Consider the following 26,326-nt stretch of genomic DNA (forward strand, 5'->3'; position numbering starts at 1 on the left):
GGGACCTAACATCTGAGGTCATCAGTCCACTAGAACTTAAAACTACTTAAACCTAACTAACCTAAGGACATCACACACATTCATGCCCGTGGAAGGATTCGAACTTGCGACCGTAGCGGTCGCGCGGTTCCAGATTGAAGTGCCTAGAACCGCTCAGCCACAGTAGCCGGCTACCATATTCCACACATTTTCGATGGGCGACTGGTAATCTTGCGAGCTAGACCAAAAGGCTGACCTCCTGTGACACCATGAAGGCACATTTCCTCCAGTAACATGTGGTCGTGCATTGTCTTGCTGAAAAATGGAGTCTGGACTGTTGTGCAGAGAGGGTATGGCTACGTAATTCACGTCAGTCACAAGGGTTACAGTGCCACGAACACACACCAATAGTGATTTGTCGCTGTACACAGTAGCCCTCCACACCATAAGGTCTCGAGTTGGCTCTCTATGTATTGTGCGAATGCATTCACAGTGATCCTCCCCCTGTCTGTAGCGAACCAAAATGCGGCCAATCATTCTCAAACAAGCAGAACCTGGATTCGTCCAAAAACACTATCTGAGTCCATTCCAGTCTCCAGTGACGCCGTTCCATACAAAACTCGTCTCAGGGTTGTTTCTGCACATTCGTCACACACAGGCAGCGAAGTCATGATGCGCACGTAACCAATGTCGAAATAAACGGCGACGGGCTGTCACTCCCGATAGCGTACGATATGTTACACTGTTCCACCTTTGCGTCAGAGGCAAGGACGCATATCTGTCCTGCAATGCCATTTGGATGAGGTGTCGATCTTCTCACGGCTGGTCTCGGTAGTGCGACTGACCCATCTCGTCGTGTTATACTGAAGTGCCAAAGAAACTGGTATAGGCATGCATATTCGAATAGAGAGAAATGTAAATAGACCGAATACGGCGCTGCAGTCGGCAATGCCAATACAAGGCAACAAGTGCCTGGCGCAGTTTTTAGACCGGTTACTGCTGCTACAATGGCAGGTTTCCAGGATTTAAGTGAGTTGGGACGTGATGTAGTGGTCGGCGCACGAGCAATGGGACACAGCATCTCCGAGGTGGTGATGAAGTGGGAATTTTCCTGTACGACCATCTCACAAGTGTACCGTGAATATCAGGAATCCAGTAAAACATCAGATCTCCGACATCGCTGCAGCCGGAAAAATTTCCTGCTAGAACGGGACCCATGACGACTAAAGAGAATCGTTCGTGAAAGAAGTGCAACCCATCCGCAAATTACTGCACATTTCAATGCTGGGCCAGCAACAAGTGTCAACGTGCAAACCATTCAATCGATATGGGCTTTTGGAGCCAAAGGTCTTCTCGTGTAACCATGATGACTGCATGACAGATGGTTCTACATGTCATCTGGGCCAGACAACATCGAAATTCCACTGTTGATGACTGGAAACATGTTGTGTGGTTATACGCGTCTCGTCTCAAATTGTATCGACGTGTACTGGTATGGAGACGTCATTAATCCAAGGCCCTGCTGGTTGACATGGGACTGTTCAAGCTGGTGAAGGCTGTGTAATGTGTGAGGCATGTGCAGTTGGAGTGATATGGGATCCCTGATACGTCTAGATATGACTCTAACAGGTGACACTTATGTAAGCATCCTGTCTGATTACCTGTATCCATTCATGTCCACTGTGTATTCCGAACGACTTGGGCAATTCCAACATGACAATGCGACACCTCACACATCGGGAATATTGGCTCCAGGAACACTCTTCTCAATTTAAACACTTCCGCTCGCCACCAGACACCCCAGACATGAATATTATTGACCATATCTGGGATGTCTTGCAACATACTGTTCAGAAGAGATCTCTCCCCCCTCCCCCCATTCTCATATGGAATTATGGACAGCCCTACAGGATACACTGTGTCAGTTCCATCCAGCACTATTTCAGACATTAGTCATGTCATTGCCACGTCGTATTCTGGCACTCCTGAATGCTCGTGGTAGCCCTTCACGTTGTTAGGCAGGTATACCAGGTCCTTTGGTTCTTCAGTGTAGTAGACCGTGTATGGAGAGTACTTTACTGTGAAAAGCAGCAACATATTATAAGGAAAAAGCCCAATAGAAAAATTTCTATTAAGGATCAGTCACAATATAAAATAACAACAAATTATGGTAGTATGAAGCAACATCGTGTACTGACACTGTCCCCTATCAATGAAACCAAAATGCAAACGATGTGATTAAATATGGAAGCTAGACCGATCAGCCAAAACATTATGACCACCTCTCTAATAGTTTGTATGTCCAACTCTGGCATGGATAACAGCTGCGACACTTGGGCGTGTAGAAGCAGTGGAGCACACCTGTGCACACAAATCACCTAATTCACGTAATCCTGGGGAGGTGAACGCTGGGCACTATCGCCACATTCAATCGCATCCTAGATGTGCTCGATCGAGTTCAAGCAAGTTGGGGGGGGGGGGGCGACCACATCAATTGGAACTCGTCATAGTGTTCCTCAAATGACTCCCAACATACTCCTGGCCATGATCGTCATGAAGGGGCATAAGTCTGCACGCAGTGTACGATACTCCTTGGGCGCCATGGTGCCTTGCGCAAGCTCCACTGAACCCATTGATTCCCATAACAATTCTCCCCAGAGCATAATGGAGCCGTCGCCAGTTTATCTTTATCCCACAGTACAGATGTCGAGGAGCTGTTCCCCTGGAAGATGACAGAATCTGCCCTCTCCTATTGGTAAAGTGAAGAAGGTATCAGCATTCATCATACCCGTGCAATGCTCTGACCATGCGTCAACATCCAGTGCAGGTGGTCGTGCACCCATTTCAATCATTAACATTGGCACATGCAGGGTTCGTCAGCTGTGGAGGTCCATCGTTGGGAGTGTTCGATACACTGTGTGTTCAGACACACTTGTACTCTGCCCAGCTTTAACATCTGATGAAAACCTGACAAGGTGTGCAGTTTCCAAAATGCTCGTGCCGAGTCTTTCACAGGCTGACCTTGGTCAAGCTCAGACACATTGTGTGTCTTCCTTATTCTACACACAGAAAACACACTCACTCCATACGTGTGTCTGACTAGCAATAATTCTTCGCTAGGTTATGTTCCCGTCACCTGGACGGGTTTATATCCATAGTGGGTCGGTGGTCGTAATGTTGCGGCTGGTCAGTGTACCTGGCACTGTATTGGCAAGCTCCCCTGCAGCTGGTTCATAACATCAGGTTTCGGCCATCACCAGCGCAGGTTGCTCGCAGTGCACGTGGGCGCCGGCTGTGCTGGTCGTGCTGCCCTGCAGGCAACTGCTACCAGCATCGTTGGTCTGGCGCGACAGCCGGAGCTCGATGCTAGTGTGATGGTTTGAGTAGATGAAAGGCGTTGACCGCAGATACCAGAAGACGCCGTAGGGGTGACGAGCTGCATGCGCAATAGTGAGCTGCGCCACTGACGTCAGAGTGAACCCAACCAGCGCTCAGTAGCTCGCAGTTGCCGGAGCGTATTCTGTTGTAATTGCGTTTACGAGCGAAAACAAGAGTGTTTCCGGCACTGTGAAGTGTCATTACTGACTGGCGACAGAGTGTAGAGTTATGCCACAGTTGAGAATGCTCATATCTGCTCAGTGCTTTTACTGATTAGTTTTATGAAAGGGATTTGAATATTTGTTCGAATCGCAAGTTGAAGATTGATGCTGTTGCATCTCTAAATCCAGCACACTTCGGTACTATTTTAGAGAGTAGTAATGAGCCAAATAATGTTTGAAGTATTTGGGCACAAAAACGAAGCCAAAGCAAAAAAGTAGAAGATATTTTTACAGGTAAGTAGATTACCAACTAATGAAGAAATTATTACTAGACTAAATGTTAACTGTGAAAACAAAAACTGTTGTGAATGCAAAAACATTTGCTTGTGCCAACAATTAGAAATTATAGGAACAGAAGTAAAAAACCTTATTCAAAAGAACTGAGATTTGCAGCATCGTAGCTGTCGATTTAGTGATGAGTAACTCAAATGAAAACTTGTTCAAAAAGTGATTCAGGGCTCTATTTCTGACTGCCAACAATAAATGATTGTGAAATTTCTGTGTACTAATTCGTCATTTGAAGATATTCCAAAGGTTGCAACTTCACACTGCCCTTCTTACAAAGATTTCTCTCTGTTTTAATATGTTTCATATGGACACGCACTTTCATTAGAATGAGTGCTATCAGCAAGAAAATAACTTCAAACTGAAACTGAACAAAGACAGAAAACGAAGAAAGTAATAAAAGTTGTATCATAACTTTCCAGAGAGCCTATTAACACAGTTAAAGAGTTTAGACTGGCATAGGAGGTTTCTCCATACTACAGGGCTATGTGGCCCTAGGTTTTGTGAGCGTCTTCCCGCAGGTAAAACAGCAATGCCATCCGAGACGGTGAAACAGGTTGACATCCTTTGGAAGCATTACACTACCACTTCATCTACTATAGAAAAAGATGCTGTAACTAATATAAAGTTTATGATAATAATAATTGCAACAATATACCAAAATTTGGAAAATCTCGATTACATTCATACCTGAGTATGAGCTAAACATATGCGCGCTGTGTGCCTATTATCTTCAGTGCAGTGTGGTGTGGCGGGGGATGGGGGCTGGATCCACAGTGACATCACAGCTCGCAGCCCAGCTGTGCATGACCCCTACCTAAGGTTGTTGTCATCTATCCCGATATGCGATGTATCGGGACCATCACTGATATGAACCTTCTTGTCCCGACATCCTGACGATACCCAATTTTTGTCCCAATTTTGAAAAATTCTGTAACGAGCTTGGCTCAAGCACTGAAGTAACTCCATCTGTTAGCGCAACATGTAAATGCAGTTTCAGTTAGTTTTATTTACGTCAACAAGTTTATGTTAACAAGGTCGTCTCACATATGGCGTTGCATGTTCCGTATCCCGTGTCGACGATGCAAACACCTTCTAGATCCAGCGCCATCATTCGAGAACTATTTAAGCAGCGCCACGCCGAGGAATCGGGCACTTCCTAATTGAACAGTGATCTGATAAGGCGATTCCTTCTAAAGGCGATACGAATAACTAGTGCAAGTTAGTAATGTGTGAAGTGTTTGCTGCGGGTATATCGGGCGTGAGCTGGCCGGTGTGGCCGAGCGGTTCTAGGCGCTTCAGTCTGCAACCGCGAAACCGCTACGGTTGCAGGTTCGAATCCTGCCTCGGGCATGGACGTGTGTGATGTCCCTGGGTTAGTTAGGTTTAAGTAGTTCTAAGTTCTAGGGGACTGGTGACCTCAGATGTTAAGCCCCATAGTGCTCAGAGCCATTTGAACCATTTTTGAGGCATTAATTTTTTGTTCGCAGAGTCCAACGTTGAGTTTTTGGGGGACCTGTTGCTGGCAATTAGTAAGTTTTTCTTTTGTAAATAGGATAAGTTCTTGTTGGATTCTCCATTTACCGAATCATGGGTGGGGTTCGGTTGTTTGGGGAAAGAGACCAAACAGATAGGTCATCGGTCTCATTAGATTAGGGATGGACTGGGAAGGAAGTCGGCCGTGTCCTTTCAAAGGAACCATCGTGGTATTTGCCTGGAGCAAGTTAGGGAAATCATGGAAAACCTAAATCAGGGTGGCCGGACGCGGGATTGAACCAACGCCCTCCTGAATGCGAGTCCAGTGTGCTAACCACTGCGCCATCTCGCTTGGTTTACCTAATCATGTTTCGAATTTGTTTCTTCACTGACTGCACTGTAGCCGGCCCCATGTCACAAGTAAGCAATATCTTTATTGCATCACCTGGGTCTTGGGATGTCAGTTTCACATGTCGTTTATAACAACGGGGTGATGAGGGGACCCTGGGGGACTCCCGATTTATGAAATACGATGATTGTTGAGCCTGAACTACTACCCAACCATTTCCAATGAGGTTACCTCTTAATTGTACTATTTCAGGTATGAAGTCGTATGCTATACCTTGTCAATGGAGATTTCCATGTCTATACGGAAGGCAGCTGTCACATCTGCTAAGTTGCAGGCTTGTCCTGCTTTGTTAGTTACTCTTAATAGTGGATTAGCGGCACAGTGACTGTTTCTGAAGTGAACTTCTTCATATGGTATAGTGCTGTTCTCTCCAGTAAGCTCTTGTTGCCTGATAGTTATTGCTTCAAAAGGTTTGTCAGTTATTGGGAGTAATAAGACGTCAGTATGAGATGGGGTTGCTTTTGGGTTTTCCAGATTTCGAAATCATTCTACAGTGAAGCGCCAAAGAAACTGGAGCAGAATACTGCACTGCAGTCGGCAACATCTATATAGGACAAGTGTCTGGCGCAGTTGTTAGATCGGTTATTGTTGCTACAATGGCAGGTTATCACGATATTAGTGACTTTGCACTTGGCATTATATTCGGCGCACGAGCGTTGAGACACAGCATATCCGAAATAGCGATGAAGTAGGGATTTTTCCGTACAATCATTTCACGAGTGTACCGTGAATATAAGGAATCCGGTAATCGACATCACTGCGGCCGGAAAAATATACTGCAAGACGGCACCAACGACCACTGAGTAGAATTGTTCAGCATGACAGAAGTGCAACCCTTGCGAAAATTGCTGCAGATTTCAATGGACTGTTGATGACGGGAAACATGTTGCCTGGTCGTACGAGTCACGTTTCAAATGGTATTGAGCAGATGGACACGTTCGAGTCTGGAGACAACATCATGAATCCATGGACCCTGCATGTCAGCAGGGGACTGTTGAAGATGGTGGAAGATCTGAAATGGTGTGGGGCGTGTGCAGTTGGAGTGATATGGAACCCCTGATGTCTAGATATGACTCTGACATGTGACACGTACGTAAGTATCCTGTCTAATCACCTGCATCCATTCATGTCCATTGTGCATTCCAACGCACTTGGGCAATGGCACCAGGACAATGCGACATCGCACACGTTCAGGAGTGCTGCAGAGTGGCTCCAGGAACACTCTTCTGAGTTTAAACACTTTTGCTGGTCGCCAAACGCCCCAGACATGAACATTATTGAGCATATCTGGGATGCCTTGGAAACGTGCTGTTCTGGAGAGGTCTCCTCTACACCGTCGTAGTCTTACGGATTTATGGACAGCCCTGCAGGATTCATGGTGTCAGTTCCCTCCAGCACTACTTCAGACATTAGTCTGCATGCTTGCGGGTGCCCTACACAGTATTAAGCAGGTGTACCTGTGTCCTTGGCTTTTGAGTGTAATATGCCCAAATGATACTGTTGTCTTCTACAAGCTATTTTATTTTGTTAGTTATGGTTTGAAAACGTTTGTCAGCTATTGGAGGTAATACGATATCAGTATGAGCTGGGATTTCTTTAGGGTTTTAGCAGGTTTCGGCATCATTCTAATATGCCAATTTTTCCGTTAAATAAATGTTTTTTTAATTGTTGCGTTATATACATGTTTCGATGCGAAGAGAAAAATCTTTAACTTATGCTCTGTGACAGCGGAATAGAATGCAACCATTATATTATCATCACGCTTATCTTGACGCGAAAGACAGCGGGCGCTGTATCGTGTTAGTCTGATTCGGAATTTGAGGCTATTGTTGCGGTAGCTATTATAGTATGTCGATGTTAATGTGCCTGTTGTGCGACGTTAATTCTGTCAAACTGATGATATTTTGCAAACAAACGAATGCAATAGCTACGTGAATACAGTAGTTTAAGCTTAAAAGTGAAGAGTATTTCTTGTCACGCAAAAGTGATCTGCCTGATATTGTAGACACCGAATACGGCTGTAGGAGTTTCAGAAAATTATTTTTGGATGCTCCCTGGTGAATACGGAGACGCGGCCAGTACAGCGGTAAGAGCGTTAACGCGTGATGATTTCTGTGAATTTCGTACGTGATCAGTTGGACACCCACCTTTCACTTGTGCACCGTTACAGGCTCTAAGGTTCTACAAGTGAAATTAAAGAGTCTCACTAGTTTTTAGGTTATCGTAAATCGTAACAGTTTTGTAGCTGCTATCTTCAGGTTTCATTTACAATTTCTACCGCGAGCGATAATGAATAAACTTCAAAGTCGAAGCTAAACAAAGCTACCGCTAAATAAAAACGTAATATAAATAAATCAAAAACCGATAATCACAAACTTGACAGGAAAGATAAATTCAGGATTTTTATATGATTTCGCCGACGGTAATAAAGTGTGGATAATTTGTCTGTGCCCGAATGCTTGCCATTGAAGTTGGTTCATTTAACGCAAGATTATTGGTTTTCCTCTGGTATTGCTTAAGGGGACGTTTCCTATCTTTGCCACGAAAAAAGCATGTTCTTTGAGAATTTTGTTCTTGGGACGTGTTATAGATATCAATGTCAAATGTGGTCACAGTGGTCATTGATATTTCCTCTACAAACTGAAATTTTTTCGACTGGAAATGTCGAAGAGCAACGGTGAAAGTGCCGTCGGAACTAAACAAAATTTCGATGTAGATGCCCACACGCGGTATGTCACAGGTGAGCCGGCTCATCTGAAAACTAAATTGAGTTGACGTTAGCGAAGTACATAAGATTCTTTACGAGTTGTACCTCTCTTAAGTCGTTATACAGATGCGCAAAACTATAGACCTATATCTCTGACGTCGATCTGTTGTAGAATTTTAGAACATGTTTTGTGCTCGAGTATCATGTGGTTTTTGGAAACCGAGAATCTACTCTGTAGGAATCAACATGGATTCCGGAAACAGCGATCGTGTGAGACCCAACACGCTTTATTTGTCATGGGACCCAGAAAATATTAGATACAGCCTCCCAGGTAGATGCTATTTTCCTTGACTTCCGGAAGGCGTTCGATACAGTTCAACACTGTCGCCTGATAAACAAAGTAAGAGCCTACGGAATATCAGACCAGCTGTGTGGCTGGATTGAAGAGTTTTTAGCAAACAGAACACAGCATGTTGTTATCAATGGAGAGACGTCTACAGACGTTAAAGTAATATAGCATCTACCTGGCCGCATGGAACTTCCGACACTATCTACTAGGTCATTTATATATATTACGAAAAGCAATGGTCCCATAACACTCCCCTGTGGCACGCCAGAGGTTACTTTAACGTCTGTAGACGTCTCTCCATTGATAACTGTATCGATAGTTCCATGCGGCTTTATTTGTTCATGAGACACAGAAAATATTAGATACAGGCTCCCAGGTAGATGCTATTTTCCTTGACTTCCGGAAGGCGTTCGATACAGTTCCGCACTGTCGCCTGATAAACAAAGCAAGAGCCTACGGAATATCAGACCAGCTGTGTGGCTGCATTGAAGAGTTTTTAGTAAACAGAACACAGCATGTTGTTATCAATGGAGAGACGTCTACAGACGTTAAAGTAACCTCCGGCGTGCCACAGGGGAGTGTTATGGGACCATTGCTTTTCATAATATACATAAATGACCTAGTAGATAGTGCCGGAAGTTTCATGCGGCTTTTCGCGGATGATGCTGTAGTATACAGAGAAGTTGAGGCATTAGAAAATTGTATCGAAATGCAGAAGATCTGCAGCGGATAGGCACTTGGTGCAGGGAGTGGCAACTGACCCTTAACACAGACAAATGTAATGTATTGCGAATACATAGAAAGAAGGATCCTTTATTGTATGATTATATGATAGCGGAACAAACACTGGTAGCAGTTACTTCTGTCAAATATCTGGGAGTATGCATGCGGAACGATTTGAAGTGGAATGATCATATAAAGTTAATTGTTGGTAAGGCGGGTGCCAGGTGGAGATTCATTGGGAGAGTCCTTAGAAAATGTAGTCCATCAACAAAGGAGGTGGCTTACAAAACACTCGTTCGGCCTATACTTGAGTATTGTTCATCAGTGTGGGATCCATACCAGATCGGGTTGACGGAGGAGATAGAGAAGATCCAAAGAAGAGCGGCGCGTTTCGTCACAGGGTTATTTGGTAACCGTGATAGCGTTACGGAGATGTTTAGCAAGCTGAAGTGGCAAACTCTGCAAGAGAGGCGCTCTGCATCGCGGTGTAGCTTGCTCGCCAGGTTTCGAGAGGGTGCGTTTCTGGATGAGGTATCGAATATATTGCTTCCCCCTACTTATACCTCCCGAGGAGATCACGAATGTAAGATTAGAGAGATTCGAGCGCGCACGGAGACTTTCAGGCAGTCGTTCTTCCCGCGAACCATACGCGACTGGAACAGAAAAGGGAGGTAATGACAGTGGCGCGTAAAGTGCCCTCCGCCACACACCGTTGGGTGGCTTGCGGAGTATAAATGTAGATGTAGATGTAGATGTATTTGGACCATAGGAAACAAAATGGCGGCCATTTGAAAAAAATAGGGTTTTTAATCGATTTTCGACTTCGTCAGCCAAATAAAAATATTTGTAGTTGATGGATCGCAATTAAACTGGTACAACACCTAGACAATTTAGTTAGCTTCGTCGGATGTAAAGAATCACGCTAATCGGTTCAGTAGATTTGAAGTTACCATTCCGCTCAATTAAAAAAAAAGTCATTTCGAGAAAAACGCGTTTGAAGTTTGACTACATATAAATACGTACCTTCAATCTGCTATTCCGAGTCCATAAACTAGTCCTTCCTCACCCTAATAGAGGGCGTTCTTCTCGATCTGGGTCATCCTGCGCTGCTCCAGAGCCGCTCGTACGGCCGGTGACAAGCGGTTTTCGGCCGCTTGGATCTAGTGGTCGTCCGAATTCTTAGCGAACTGCGTCGAATAGAGTCCCAGGGTGACGTGGTCTGCAGAATTGCTGAACACCCTTCGTTGAAGCTGCTCACTGCCAAGAAAGTCGCAGTCTGCACAGTCTTCGCACCAGAATGCAAATGATTGGGGGCTAACTTCCAAACACACGCGCTCAAACTTTCATTTGAATTTCGTGTGTTTCCTCCCAAGCACCAGTACAATAACTCGTCCTCTGTAAGGGCCTCGTAGATCGGATGAATCACTATTTGAACTTCTTTGGAGAGCGGCTGGTGGTGTTGATATTCTTGCAGATATCGAGTAGCCCCTGCAATGCGCCACTTGTACCACCTATTTTCCCCAGCCGGACAATTTCGGTGTTGCGGGTGGTCATCCGTCGAACACTTTTGGAAATACGTTGCCCAAATGGCCTTCTTCATCTGTTCCACCGAAATGGAATGCCGTCGGATTGCCACGCCTTAGCAGGTCGTAAGCTCCTTGATCACTTTATAAGCTGCAATCATGGACAAGCACTTAGAATAATTTTTCGGGGCTACAAAGTCGAAAATCCCGAAAAAAACTCATGCGTGAAAAAGGCCGATTTCAGGCAGGTGCATTTTTTAGTCCTACCACGAATAACAAACTTTTCCGTTCCGTATTCGGAAAAACCTTTTCAGGGGTGGATTCTAAACTGTTTCATGGATCCAAAAATGCAATTTAGAAAGAAACGATTTTTTGAACCAAAAGATAGTAAACCTCTCCTTAAAGATTTGTCGAAAGAGGAATTAAAGCAGTGTTTGTATTCGGAGTATACGCTGATGATCCCCAACACTACGATCACAGACCTATTATCGATATAAACCCACCCAGACAATAGCAGTGTCACCTGGCGACGAATGACTGCTAGTCAGACTCACACACGTCACATGTGGTACCAGTGAGCGTGCTGCCCTTGTGTAGAATGGGGAAGGAGTGCGACGTTACTGGGTTTGAACGAGGGCAGATTGATATGGCCCGGACGCTCGCCACGAGCATTTCGGAAACTGTACGACTGGTCGGGTGTTCGGGGGGTGCTGTGGTGAGTGTCTTCAAAAAGTGATGACGTCGAGGTGAAACAACATATAGACGTCGTGGGGTTGGGCAGCCATCCCTCGTTACAGATGTCGGCTTCGTAGGCTGAACAGGATAGAGGAACAGCACACGTGGCGAACTGTGGTGGAACAAACATCAGACTTTAATGCTGGGCAGCGTGCAAGTGTGTCTGAAGACACAGTGAGTGCATCGAACACTCCCAACGATGGGCCTCGGCAGCCGACGACCCGTTAATGCACCAATATTAGCACCGCAACATCGGCAACTAAGGCTGAAATGGGCGAGTGGCCATGGGCACTTGACGGTGGCACAGTGGCAGACTGTTCCACGGTCTGATGAATTCGTAGTGTTGCAGGAGGACTGCTGCTTGACCCCTGTACTGCAGGACTGAGACAAGCTGGCGGCGGCTCCATTATGCTCTGGGGAACATTCACGTGTTCTCGTGGCCGTCGGTGGGTCCAGTGGAGTTCACGCAAGGCACTATCATGGCCAAGGGGATCGTACACTTGTTGCAGTCCACGTACATCCCCTCATGATGATCATGTTTCCTGACGGCCGGGGAATTTTTCAACAAGATAATGCGCCATGCGGCAAGGCGACGAGTGTGATGGACTGGTTCGAGGAACACAGCGGCGAGCTCCGATTGAGGTGCTGGTCACCCAACTCGATCTGAACCAGGTCGAAAACATCTGTTACTGGAATAGATTGACTTGTGTGTGCAGATGTGATGCCAACTCCCTCCAGCGACCTATCAAGTTCTCATGGCTTTCATTCCAAGATGCATCGCATCTATTATCTGTGTCAACAGTGAACCTAGCGGCTATTAGGGAGGTAGTCATAATGTTACGGCTGATCAGGCGTCCTTGCAGGATCTTTCTCCGGCCGCAGCGATGTCGAGGAATTGATGTTTTACTTATTCCTGATATTCACGGTACACTCGTGAAATGGTGGTACGGGAAGATCCCGACTTCATCGCCAGACGGAGTGGCCGTGCGGTTCTAGGCGCTACAGTCTGGAGCCGAACGACCGCTATGGTGGCAGGTTCGAATCTAGCCTCGCGCATGGATCTGTGTGACGTCCTTAGGTTAGTTAGGTTTAATTAGTTCTAAGTTCTAGGCGACTGATGACCTCAGAAGTTAAGTCGCATAGTGCTCAGAGCCGTTTGAACCATTTGAACCAAACGACTTCATCCCAGCCTCATAGATGCAGTGTCCCGTCGCTCGTACGCCGACTGTTACAACACGTCCCAACCCACTTAAATCCTGGTAACCTGCCATTGTAGCAACAGGAACTGATCCCACAACTGTGCCAGACACTTGTTGCCTTATACAGACGTTGCCGTCCCCCCCCCCCCCCCCGCCCCCCCGCCCATTACGGGTTTGGGGGTAAGAACAGGCCTGCGGTATTTCTGCCTGTTGTAAGAGGCGACTAAAAGGCTTTATGTGGTGGTCCCCAGCGGGTTTGACCTCCATACCTCAAAATTCTTCCGAAGAGCGAGCCGATTGGGGAAGGGCACCTTACTTGGTGCATTGTGTCCATCTTGCGATCAGCCCTTCCGTCAACTTAATCGTCGTTACATAGCAGTCCTGCCCGCTCTTCATCTCTTCAGCATGGATACGTTCCTGCGTGCACTTTCCACTTTGCGCTGTAGGGTGCCACTTCTGCACTGACGGTGACCATGGACCACATGTCACCTAACATCCAGCACGGTAGCCAGTCCGTTGTGGTGGGGTCGCCATGTACCCTGTTGGTTGTAGCTCTACTGATGCCTGCGCCGTTAACTCCCCACGTATGCCAAGGAGTAGATGCCTATCCTCCTGCGGTATCGGGACTCCTGGCAATGGCCATCCTATCAGGTGGCTCTTGCTGACGCTGGGTGGCGCCCATGGGGAGGGCTCTTGGTGGAAGTAGGCGGCATCATGGCGGATGACCCGCGTTGAAGCGTGGTATATCATCTCTCACTGGCAGCCAGCCGCCAGCAGTGTCTAAGCATTCTCGGTCTCAATTTAATGCTCAGAAGTACGATCCGAAAACGTTCCCTTCCCTGGCCATGCCGTGGGAGGAGCATCTCAGGATGGCTGTCACAGTTATTCGCCCCGATTCTTAGTTTGTACGAGAGCTGATGGGGAGTCTTTTCTATCCACAAAGCCTCAGTTCTTCATCGAGGCCAAGTTTAGGGAGGTGGAGGGCTTGTCCAAAATGCCCTCTGGGTCAGTACTGATAAAAACGGCATCCTCTGCCTAGTCATGATGGTTACTTGCTTGTGACAAGTTGGGGGATGTTGCTGTTACGATCACACCCCATAGGAGTTTGAATATTGTCCAGGGAGTTATTTACCATAGAGACCTTCTTTTGCCGTCTGATGACGAGCTGCGCGCCAAATTAGAGCGCTGAGGTGACATTTCGTCTGGCGCGTTCATTGGGGTCCGAAGGATAATCAGATTGCTACCGGTGCCTTCATCTTGGCCTTCGAGGGTGATACATTACCGGAGAAGGTTAAGGTAATGGTCTACCGATGTGATGTCAAGCCCTATATCCCTCCCCCGATGCAGTGCTTTATGTGCTGGAAGTTCGGCCATATGTCTTCCCGCTGCACTTCCAGCCTCACATTTAGAGATTGTGGACGCCCATCACATCCCAATACATGCGCTCCGCCTCCCATCTGTGTCAACTGCGGAGAGCATCATTCACATTGCTCGCCAGACTGCAGAATCTTCCACAAAGAGCGCAAAATCATGGAGTATAAGACCCTGGACCAACTGACCTATACTGAGGCCAAAAGAAAATACGACAGACTACACCCTGTGCAAATGACATCTTCCTACGCCACTGCTACAACAACTGTGTTAGCCCCATCGGTTTCGAGAATTCTGGCCGGATCGACGAGCAGTACAACTCCTTCTGCCCCCTTGCCCGAGGGGGGCTCTTCCCCCCGGTTACTCCTGCACACCTACCTCAGAAGCAACACCCTCCCACCCATCAGGTACGTCCGTCCCCACTTCTCAGCCGGAGAAGCGTCCAACTTCTTCGGCTACTCTCGCTCGTATGGGGTCCCTTGGGTCCCTCACTTCCCACGCTTCCACCAGCAGGAAGAATGATGCCAGACAATGGCATAAATTCGCACCAGCGGCTGGTCATAGGGCTTCTCGATCCTACTCTGTCCTGGAGACTGAATTGGGGAAGGCCTCCCAGCCAGTGAAACCCAAGGTTCAGTGAGAGACATCCAAGAGAAAGACCTCTAATGCCAAAGGACTTGTGGTGGCACCCTTTGAGCTCTGCATCTGAGGATGAGGTCAAGATCCTGGCGTTGGCTGAGGACGTTGATCTCGCCGGTCCCTCATATGCCATGGATGTCACTCGCATGGGTACTGAATTGGTTGCAGTGAGTGAACAAGCGGCGTAAATTGCCTTCCCAGTCCCTTCACGCCTTTCTCAGCCTTGGGCAATACCATACTCCAGTGGAACTGCAGCGGTTTTTTCCAAGATCTAGCTGAGCTCCGACAACTTCTCAGTGTTCACCCTTTCTTCTGCATTGCTCTTCAGGAAACTTGGTTTCCAGCATTGCGAACCCCTGCCCTCCGTGATTATCGGGGTTATTATAAGAACCGGGCAGCTTATGCTAGAGTGTCTGGAGGTGTCTGCATCTATGTCCTTCACTCTCTTCACAGCGAGTCTGTCCCTCTACAAACACCTTTAGAGGCTGTCGCTGTTCGGGTGTGGACGCCACAGGCTGTTACCGTTTGCAGTCTATACCTTCCACTGGATGGTGATGTTGCGCAGCATGTCCTGGCTGCACTGATAGCCCAATTGCCGCCACATTTCTTGTTACTGGGCGACTTCAATGCCTATAACCCTCTGTGGGGTGGGTCAGTGCCGACAGGTCGAGGCGCCACGGTTGAGCATGTATTGGCACAGCTCGATCTTTCCATTTTAAATGATGTTGCCTTCACACATTTTAGAGTGGTGCATGGCATGAACTCCGCCATCGTTCTTTCGATCTGCTGCCCTAGCCTCTTACCTTCCGTCCAATGGAGTGTGCATGACATGTGGTAGTGCCCACTTTCCGATCTTTCTGTCACTGCCACAGTGTCACTCTTCTCGGCGCCCTATCAGATGGGCTATGAATAAGGCTGACTGGGACTTGTTCTCCGCCGCTATTGAGCCTCTTTCTAATGACGACATTGATGCGGTGGTTCACTCGGTCACCACCGGCATCGTTACTGCCGCAGAATCTGCCATTCCCCATTCTTCTGCGACCCTTCAGCGGAGTACTGTGCCCCGGTGGTCGCCTAAGATCGCTGAAGCGATTAAAGATCGCTGGCGGGCGCTCCAGCATCACAAGCGACATCATTCTATAGACCACCTCATCGCCTTAAAATGTCTGCGTCCGCAAGCCCGCCGCCTTATCCGCCAACGTGAGCAGGAGTGCTGGGAGCGTTATGCGTCCACCATTGGCCTCTATGTCACTCCATCGCAGGTCTGGGCCAAGATTCGACGCCTGTATGGCTATCGGACCCCTGTCAGCGTCCCTGCGCTCTCATTGAATGGTCAGCTTGTACTGACTCCGACGTAATTGCCAACCGCTTGGCAGAGCATTTTGCACTAAGTTCCGCTTCTGCAAATTACCCACTGGCCTTCCGCTCCATTAAAGAGCGGATGGAACGTGGGAGCCTTTCATTTCGCACCCACCATCCTGAAGCCTACAATGTTCCATTGAGTGAATGGGAATTTCACAGTGCCCTAGCTGCTTGCCCTGATACAGCTCCTGGGCCAGGTCGCATCCACTGTCAGATGCTGAAACACCTTTCAGTGGACTGCCAGCGACAGCTCCTCGACCTTTACAACCGTCTCTGGGTTGGGGGTGAGTTTCCGTCACAATGGCGGGAAAGTATTGTTATCCCCATTTTGAAAACTGGCATGAATTATTTGGAGGTGGAGAGCTACCGCCCCATTAGCCTCACCAACGTTCTTTGCAAGTTGCTCTAACAGATGGTGAGCCAGCGATTGAGTTCGGTACTCGAGTCACGGGGCCTCCTGGCTCCGTCTCAGGGTGGGTTGCGTAAAGGCTGCTCTGCCGCCGACAATCTGGTGAGCCTGGAGTCAGCCATCCGTACGGCCTTTGCCCACAGTCAGCACCTGGTCGCTATCTTTTTCGACACGCGGAAGTCATATGATACTACATGGTGCCATCACATCCTCTCTACACTTCATGATTGGGGTCTTTGGGGTCCGCTGCCGATTTTGATATGCAATTTTCTGGCGCATCGTACCTTCCACGTGCAAGTCGCGGCCTCTCATAGTTCCTCCCGAGTTCAGGAGATCTGTTTTAAGTGTCTGCCTGTTTTTAATAGCAATTAACGGGCTCGCTGCGGCGGTGGGAATGTCTGTCTCAGCGTCCTTGTATGCTGACGACTTCTGCCTTTACTATAGCTCGAATGGCATTGCAGCTGCTGATCGTCAGCTGCAGGGCGCTATCCACAAGGCTCAGTCTTGGGAGGTAGCACATGGCTTCCAGTTTTCGGCTGCCAAGACCTGCATTACGCATTTCGGCCAGTGACCCACTGTTCACCCTGAGCCGCAGCTATGTCTTGACGTCGAACCTCTTGCTGAGGTGGAGACACATCGGTTTCTGGGTGTGGTTTTAGATGCCTGATTGACTTGGCTCCCACATATTCGCAGCTTAAACAGATGTGTTGGCGGCATCTTAATGCTCTGTGATGCATGAACCACACCAGATGGGGGCCGACCGATCTACCCTCTTACAGCTCCACCAGGCATCAATCCAGTTCCGTATGGATTATGGGAGCCTGGCTTATGGTTCAGCATCCCCTTCTGCACTGCGGGTGCTGGACCCAATCCTTCACAGCGGAATCCGACTTGCTTTCCAGACCAGCCCTGTGGACAGCATACTTGTGGAGGCAGGTGTCCCTCCAATGCGGTTACGGCGCCAACATTTACTGGCTGCTTATGCTGCCCATGTTTGTATCTTGCCTGGGCATCCAAATTATCGTCTCCTGTTCCCATTGTCAGTCGTCCATCTCCCAGAACTTCAGCCCCAGTCGGGTTGTACGATCGCCGACCGCGCCCTAGACCTTCTCTCAAGGCTTGGGGTTTTCCCTGTTCCGCCTCCTTTCCGGCCCCTCTGCGTACACCCCCAAGGTGTGTGCCCCACCCTTGCCTTCGGCTTGAATTGTCACAGTGCCCGAAGGACTCAGTCCCTCCGGAGGCCTTCCGCCGCCGCTTTCATTCCATCCTAGGCACGTATCAGGGCTCTGGCGTTGTATACACTGACGGTTCGATGGTTACTGGTCAGGTCGGTTATGCTCGAACTCTAGGGGACCGTTACGAACTACGATCCTTGCCGGCGTGCTGCAGCGTTTTCACTGCTGAGCTGGTCGCCATCTTTCGTGCCCTAAAGTATATCCACTCCTGGTAAGATGAATCCTTCGTTATCTGTAGCGACTGCCTGAGCAATTTACGAGCTATCGACGAGCGTTTCCCTCGCTCTCGTCTGGTGATGGCTGTTCAGGAGTCCCTCATGCTCCTGCCCATTGCGGCCACTCTGTGGTCTTTGTGTGGACCCCTGGTCATGTCGGTATCCCCCGCCAATGAACATGTTGACCGCCTGGCCGAATAGGCCACCAGTGAACCGACCCTGGAGATTGGACTCCCGGAGACTGATTTGCGAGTAGTCTTACGCCACAAAGTTTTCGCGCTATGGGACGCTGAATGGCGCGGTCTGACCACCCCTAACAAGCTCCGTGCCGTCAAGGAGGCGACGACTGTGTGGCGGTCATCCATGCGGGTCTCTCGCGAGGAGTCTGTTGTCCTCTGCTGGCTGCGCATTGGGCACACTCGGCTGACGCACGGCCACTTATTGCGCCGAGAGGACCCCCCCTCTATGTCGCTGCGGGTCCGTTTTGTCTGTTGCCCACATTTTGTTGGAGTGTCGCCTTTTAGCTGTGCTCAGGCAGATGTTAGCGCTGCCTGAAACGCTCCCTGCCCTTTTAACAGATGACTCTGCCATGGCGGACTTAGTTTTGCGTTTTATTCGGGCAGGGGGCTTTTATCGCTTACTGTAAGTGTTTGTCCTTTTGTGTTGATTCTGGCCTATGGCCTACGATTTTAGTCTGAAATTTTAATATGTTTCTCGGTGGTTGGCTTTTCCGTTTTTGTTTCTATGGTCGGCCAACCACCGTCATACTCTGTGTGATTTTAGTTCGTCTTGTCTGGTCTTTGCCTAAGTTTCTCTTGTCCGGTGTCGTCTGTCATTTTTCCATTGTCCGTTTATGTTCATTGTGAGTGTTTTTACGTTTTGGAACAAGGGACCGTTAACCGTAGCAGTCTGGTCCCTTTAATCCCCCAAAACCAACCAACCAACCAACCATTGCCGCCCGCAACGCCGTACTCTGCCTTGTTACATATCTCTGTATTTGGATACACATGCCTATTGTGTAAGGTGGGGTAAATCTGACCTAGTACTTTCTTGTGGCTGTAAAACGCTTTTCCGAGGTTGGAACTTATCTTCACATACGTTATTATTATAGGTAATATGAAGGAGCAACTGTTTGCAAAATATTTTTGTTATACCATCAACAGTTTTTGACATATCAGTATTTTAAGATACGTCCTTTTTCCATTTGCAGAAATGGTGAGTTAAATCCGATCCCCTATTTGTTTGGCTGATTTACACACATAAATAGTTCTAAATCAATGCTTTTTTGGGAAATAATTATAAGCAATTATGTTTTTTACATAAATGAACAAAATGAATCCAAAAAAATAGCAATGTTTAGAGTACAAAATGTACTGAAAGTTGAATGAATGTAAATTTCAATTGAAAAAAGACGATTTCATCGCACGGCGGTGCAACAGCAATGTCGATCTCGGAATGTTAAAATCGCGATCAAAAGTTCCTAAAGACATTCCCATTTCCACTGCAGCAACTGCTCGGCCAATATCGTTTTGATTGCACTTTGCCGTTATTCGTTCGCTATTTCGTACCATTTTCCTAAAAATAGACAAAAATTCACTTTGTTTCCATAAATAAGTAATTCCATACACATACACGATAAAAAAATATGCGGTCGGAATTACTCATTGAAACGATTTACACGAAATTTCCAACAAAAAACGATACATACACAGAATAGGTCACTAAATGCACTACAAAATCGCTAACTATTTGTTTTGCGATCAATAAGGTAAATCTAGTGATGCAATTTGCACAAAAATTAAATTGAAATAATCGAAAACGCATTTGTTTTCTATTGGGTGTCTAAATGTCAAATGCGGCAAAGCTGTCTAGGTGACATTTTCGTTATTTCGAATGCTCTACATGGTAACACTAATGCGAAATCGCTCCGCTTTGCCGTTTCTCACAAATAGAGGGCGGACGGGTTTACCCACACAGTCGGATCTACCCCACCTTGCCCTACCAGTTTATCTGACGCTTCACTGCACTTACATTAATGGTTTACAAGCCACGATACAGACTGTAGCAGAGGTTACGCTATGTGGCCAGTATCACTTCTCTCATCCTATTTTCCGATTCTACCCGTGAAAGTCTCAGGAGTAATGAGGGGTCAGCAAAGAATGTAGTAAATTACTTTCTTGTACAAGTCAGTGTTTTGTTTTGCACAAATCGCCTAAATACATGTTTCGGAAAAAAGAGAAAATTGTCATGCATTTCTGTAGTGTCAGGGTTCGAAGATTTTGGTTGCACATATTGATGAAAACTTGAACTGGGGAAACGCCGAAATAGTTCAACGAACTGTTTGAATTAGTTTGTCGCGTGAAGTAATTATAATCATTAGGCACATAGAAGTCACGTGTTGTTCATTTTCTGTGACTGATTTTAAAGTGCATAATATGCATAATATTTTATAATGGCTCCTCGCACAGATAAGAATTACTCCCGGAACAAATTAATGAAAGTAACAGCTGCAGAATTCGAGTGAATTTAAATTTTGCAGTCTGTGTTGTCAAAATCGTCGCTGTAAAACAATTAGTTTACCCAAGGAAATAAAATGCCTGATACACATAAAAAATGTATTTAAATGCTGATGAATACCATTTCTTCTAAACAATTACTTATAATGTACAGACGATATCTTGAATAGTAATATGTAGCTATATGAATAGATTCTTTTTTGTAATAACCGTGTACTACTTTTGTTCCATTGACATTCCGAATGTGTTGTTCCACGTAACCTCGACTTCTTATTGCGGTTTTCGGTATAAAGTATTTGTTTTCGTTGACAAAAGGAAGCGGACAGTAGACAACAGTTAAAGAGTATTGTTGAGGTTTTTCATTAAAATGTTTTTGTCAAAACAAAAAAGAATAACTGAATAATTCGAAATTAGATTTTTGGCATTTAGTCCGTTATTGATTTGCACATTTTACTATTTATGTTAATGACTCTGCAGAATTCTCATAACCTCAACTATAAACTAAGTGATTACATTTATTCTTTTCACTATTTCTCATCAACGGTCTACTTTTTATTGTCATATTAATGTGGCATCATTCAGATGTTTAATGATTTTCTTGCTGTAGTCAAGTATGAAGTTGGCAGCACAGCACTGGCAGTGCCAGCTGGCTGGGTTTTTGTGCATCAGAAGACATCTGTGTGGCTGGTCCTCTGCAGTGGGGTACCTGGGCAAGCAAGAGCTCTGGATGTTTCGCAGTGAACATTCCCCGTTGCTTCTCTAGGAAGTGAAGCTGTAATGTGCTTGGTTCAAATGGCTCTGAGCACTAAACTGCTGAGGTCATCAGTCCCCTAGAACTTAGAACTACTTAAACCTAACTAACCTAAGGACATCACACACATCCATGCCCGAGGCAGGATTCGAACCGGCGACCGTAGCGGTCGCGCGGTTCCGGACTGTAGCGCCTAGAACCGCTCGGCCACTCCGGCCGGCTGTAATGTGCTTCTCAAAGCTGAAGTAGAGGCATTTGAGATACGAACTGTAGGCTTCGACCAGTGACTTAGTAGTGACGGATGTCTCACATTGGGTTCAGTGAGCTTATGGAACTGCATTTCCATATAGCGCTATTTGTACTCATAATCATCGATGGTTTCTAGCCAAATTATATTTTTAATTCGTGCTGTGTATGAGAAGCAGTTTCGAGCCAAATAATATTTTTAATCCGTGCTGTGCATGAGAAACAAATTACTGTCTCCTATATTTCGTAGGGCATTACAATATTCTGTCAATTTATCAGTCTTTTATCTTCACAAATACCTTTTTATTCGTACTATTTATCGTGCTCCCCACTGTATCTGACGGGCTTCTTTTACACTACTCGATTCGCATCCTTTCTGACAAATAGTTGTTGTTGTGATACTTTCTTCGATTTACTATTGGTATGTACATAATAATACTAAGCATGTATCGCAGTCTCCACTTGAGCTATATAGCTAAGATTTGTATTCTGATGCTATTTAAGATTTACTTACGATAAATATTTTTTTTACTTCCGGTAAACCTGTCAGAGCATAAGGTCATGGTCCACGGAACTCTCCTGTTTCTAATTTTCTTAGGCCGGGGCAAACGCCACTCGCATTCTAACGGGCTCGAGATTTCCCAATATGCTGCAGCGTTCGGTACAGTATCGAACAACCACTTGACATTTGAGAAGCGCGGCGCGAGTCCAAGATATTCGCAAGAAACTCCGGACTAGCACAACAATAAGATGTGGCTCTGCTTCAAATTAGACAATTTCCTGAAACACTGGAGGAAGCTGCTCCAAATCCTACCACTGCACAAACTCCTATCGTGTTTAAACAAATTTAGAATATGAGTTCCCGTAAAGTATCGCTATGTAAGGAAGTATATACATTTATACTGATTTTAAGCGAAGGTTACAGACATTGTATTCCAGAAAATATTACTTGACTGAACCCGGTACAATATTTTATTTGTTTATGAGGAGCGGTAATTATATGTTTTAAATTAGCAATTGAGTCCCTGTTCACATATTACAATATCACATAAAAACGTTACCAGATTTTAATCGGCATGAACACAAGACGGCAACATTCAGATGGAACAGTTTAGACCATTGGTCAGTAATTATATGCCGAACAAATGAATTGTGTAGTAAAAAAGTGACACTAATTTTCATCGCGATAATGAATTACAGCTGCGAGATCTGTCTTGGCGATATTACACTAGCTCTCACTAGATTGATTGCGGGGGGGGGGGGGGGGGGATGATCGAAAGCTCGAGAGTTGGACAGAATCATAACTAATATTTTTATTTATTTGTTGCCGTTGTCACGCATTTTCATTTCAGTCGATGTTTCACAGTCATTTTTATTACTAAAACCCACAGCGCATTGAAAACGCTAAGTCATGTTGTGATAGTGCAAACAAAAGTCAGTAGACGTTAACTATTCGAACAGTTCGAGACGTGTTCAAGCACAGCCCTAGCGTTTCGTCTAGAACTGCGCTGGAGGCTTTGTGCCTCCGGTGAGTTTTGCCGACTGGCTGGTCGGACGTCTAGGAGCGACATATGTAGAGTAGGAAAGGGGCACGATCGGAGTTACACATGATAAGCGGAGACGATCTTTGTCAAAGACAAACCGTAACTGTCGATTGTCGTTCTGCCAAAGATAAAAAACGGTTTAGTGATTCTGCAGAGCTACTGTCCATTTGTCGCTAAGTATATATGGTCTCTTCTTTCCTGTTGTAATTATCCCTACGTTTATAAATTTCGATGGCTTCTCTACATAGCCGTGGGTAATAGTTTAACGTCGTACATAATATTTACGTTCCAGAAAAATTCGTTTCGTGACTTCCTGGCTGAAGAGCATGCTGTGCTACACCCGATTTGTCTATTTCCCCTACTCGGAAAAGACTTTTGTGTACCTTTACTCGCATCTCTCGGTCTTTACAATTATAAACTTTCCAACATGTACGCGCCATTTATATATGCCAATGCTAACAGGGGAGGGCGTTTATCTTCACAGACCTTTCCTTTGTTGGTTTAAAAACCGCTCTTTCCGATCTGATCCGTTAGATTTTTAGTAAAAGTTCAGAAGATGCCCATCGGACTTCTGGACGATACGTTAGGAAAAGGAGGTTTTTGTGGACCACGACCTCATATCGCGAATGGTTTACCGGCAGCAATATCATTTGGCCATGAAAGCCTTCATTCTATCAACGAATTTTTAGTTCATTCAGTGGGTCGTGATGCCTATTACAGTTGTTGAACTTGTCTTTACGATTTGTGATTTGCTTTATTTACAAGAAATGTTTACCTTTTTGTGTCTGATCCATCATAATAGTTGTAATTTGAACTAAAGTTTCCAGATGCAGTACATTCTCGTAATCAAAACGGTATTTGTAGCTTATGCTTCAAAACATCGACAATTATATGACGCTATACTCGTCATGTAGTTTACGCCGTTTGTCACTTGTTTACTACGTCACTGCGCTAGCCGGTTATTAACATTCCAGATTCCTCTTCATTCCACTTCTAAAGGCGGACGTAGTTTAATCCTTGTTACATTTTTGGAGTGGATGTCACATTTAAAATTTTACAAAGGAAGCAATGTCCTGGTGTTTGTCAGTGGCATTATTTATCGCACTGCTCTCTTCAACAATCTGTTTGTACAATGCTAGCTTGTGAGCCCTACTTTCAATACTATACCGTTAGACAGTTCACGATTCCGCACTTTACTCAGTCTGTTGTTTGACAATAAAAGTTACTGCATTCATAACTGTCATCGTATTCTAATAGGCATTTGACACGACTATAGTTTCTAAATTTTAATCCCATTTTTTTCTATCCCTTTAGAGTTACGCATCACAATAACAATTACTGTATTCTTCGTTATAATGATGTTCTTATGAACAGTGTGCAGACTCAAACTTGTAATTTTTTAATGATGCTTCTTTTTAATTTTGTTTTCCTTTTATAGATCCCGTACGAGGTGACTACAAATTTTCTGCAAGAGATGTAGATCAAACTAGTGTTCTCTTGGAATGGTCTGTAAGTATACAGCTAACATCTGTTGAATAAACAACAACTTATATCAGTGAAGACAAACTTCTTTACCAAGACAGCTAATAATATTTATTCCAGACAACTGGTTTCGGTAATCAAAGTTAAAATCTTCAGATCTCGACAAACAGGTCATTGTAAATAATGGCAGTAAAAATCCTCTTTCTCATGAACTAGTAGATACACGACAGACCAAAAGACATGTATCCGCATGTCAAAATTAGGACAGCTAAGTGCATAGTTATTCATCACATATATCTGTCTTGTCCCCCCCCCCCCCATTAACCATGGACCTTGCCGTTGGTGGGGAGGCTTGCGTGCCTCAGCGATACAGGTAGCCGTACCGTAGGTACAACCACAACGGAAGGGTATCTGTTGAGAGGCCAGACAAACGTGTGGTTCCGGAAGAAGGGCAGCAGCCTTTTCAGTAGTTGCAAGGGCAACAGTCTGGATGATTGACTGATCTGGCCTTGTAACAATAACCAAAGCGGCCTTGCTGTGCTGGTACTGCGAACGGCTAAAAGCAAGGGGAAACTACAGCCGTAATTTTTCCCGAGGGCATGCAGCTTTACTGTATGATTACATGATGATGGCGTCCTCTTGGGTAAAATATTCCGGAGGTAAAATAGTCCCCCATTCGGATCTCCGGGCGGGGACTACTCAAGAGGATGTCGTTATCAGGAGAAAGAAAACTGGCGTTCTACGGATCGGGGCGTGGAATGTCAGATCCCTTAATCGGGCAGGTAGGTTAGAAAATTTAAAAAGGGAATTGGATAGGTTGAAGTTAGATATAGTGGGAATTAGTGAAGTTCGGTGGCAGGAGGAACAAGACTTCTGGTCAGGTGACTACAGGGTTATAAACACAAAATCAAATAGGGGTAATGCAGGAGTAGGTTTAATAATGAATAGGAAAATAGGAATGCGGGTAAGCTACTACAAACAGCATAGTGAACGCATTATTGTGGCCAAGATAGATACGAAGCCCACACCTACTACAGTAGTACAAGTTTATATGCCAACTAGCTCTGCAGATGACGAAGAAATGTATGATGAAATAAAAGAAATTATTCAGATTGTGAAGGGAGTCGAAAATTTAATAGTCATGGGTGACTGGAATTCGAGTGTAGGAAAAGGGAGAGAAGGAAACATAGTAGGTGAATATGGATTGGGGGACAGAAATGAAAGAGGAAGCCGCCTGGTAGAATTTTGCACAGAGCACAACATAATCATAACTAACATTTGGTTTAAGAATCATGAAAGAAGGTTGTATACATGGAAGAACCCTGGAGATACTAAAAGGTATCAGATAGATTATATAATGGTAAGACAGAGATTTAGGAACCAGGTTTTAAATTGTAAGACATTTCCAGGGGTAGATGTGGACTCTGACCACAATCTATTGGTTATGACCTGTAGATTAAAACTGAAGAAACTGCAAAAAGGTGGGAATTTAAGGAGATGGGACCTGGATAAACTAAAAGAACCAGAGGTTGTACAGAGATTCAGGGAGAGCATAAGGGAGCAATTGACAGG

General features: G+C 45.7%; 1 protein-coding gene across 1 annotated transcript in view; it reads left to right on the plus strand.

Moving 5' to 3' along the window:
- LOC126426813 (phosphatidylinositol phosphatase PTPRQ-like) overlaps positions 1-26,326 on the plus strand; it is a 267,688-nt gene that overhangs the window by 82,696 nt on the left and 158,666 nt on the right. The window contains exon 6 of the mRNA XM_050088816.1: positions 24,711-24,781. Within this exon, the coding sequence (XP_049944773.1) occupies positions 24,711-24,781 (71 nt within the window). The remainder of the gene's footprint in view (positions 1-24,710; positions 24,782-26,326) is intronic.

The sequence above is a fragment of the Schistocerca serialis genome, chromosome 11, assembly GCF_023864345.2.
Source record: "Schistocerca serialis cubense isolate TAMUIC-IGC-003099 chromosome 11, iqSchSeri2.2, whole genome shotgun sequence".
NCBI classification, from domain to species: Eukaryota; Metazoa; Arthropoda; class Insecta; order Orthoptera; family Acrididae; genus Schistocerca; species Schistocerca serialis.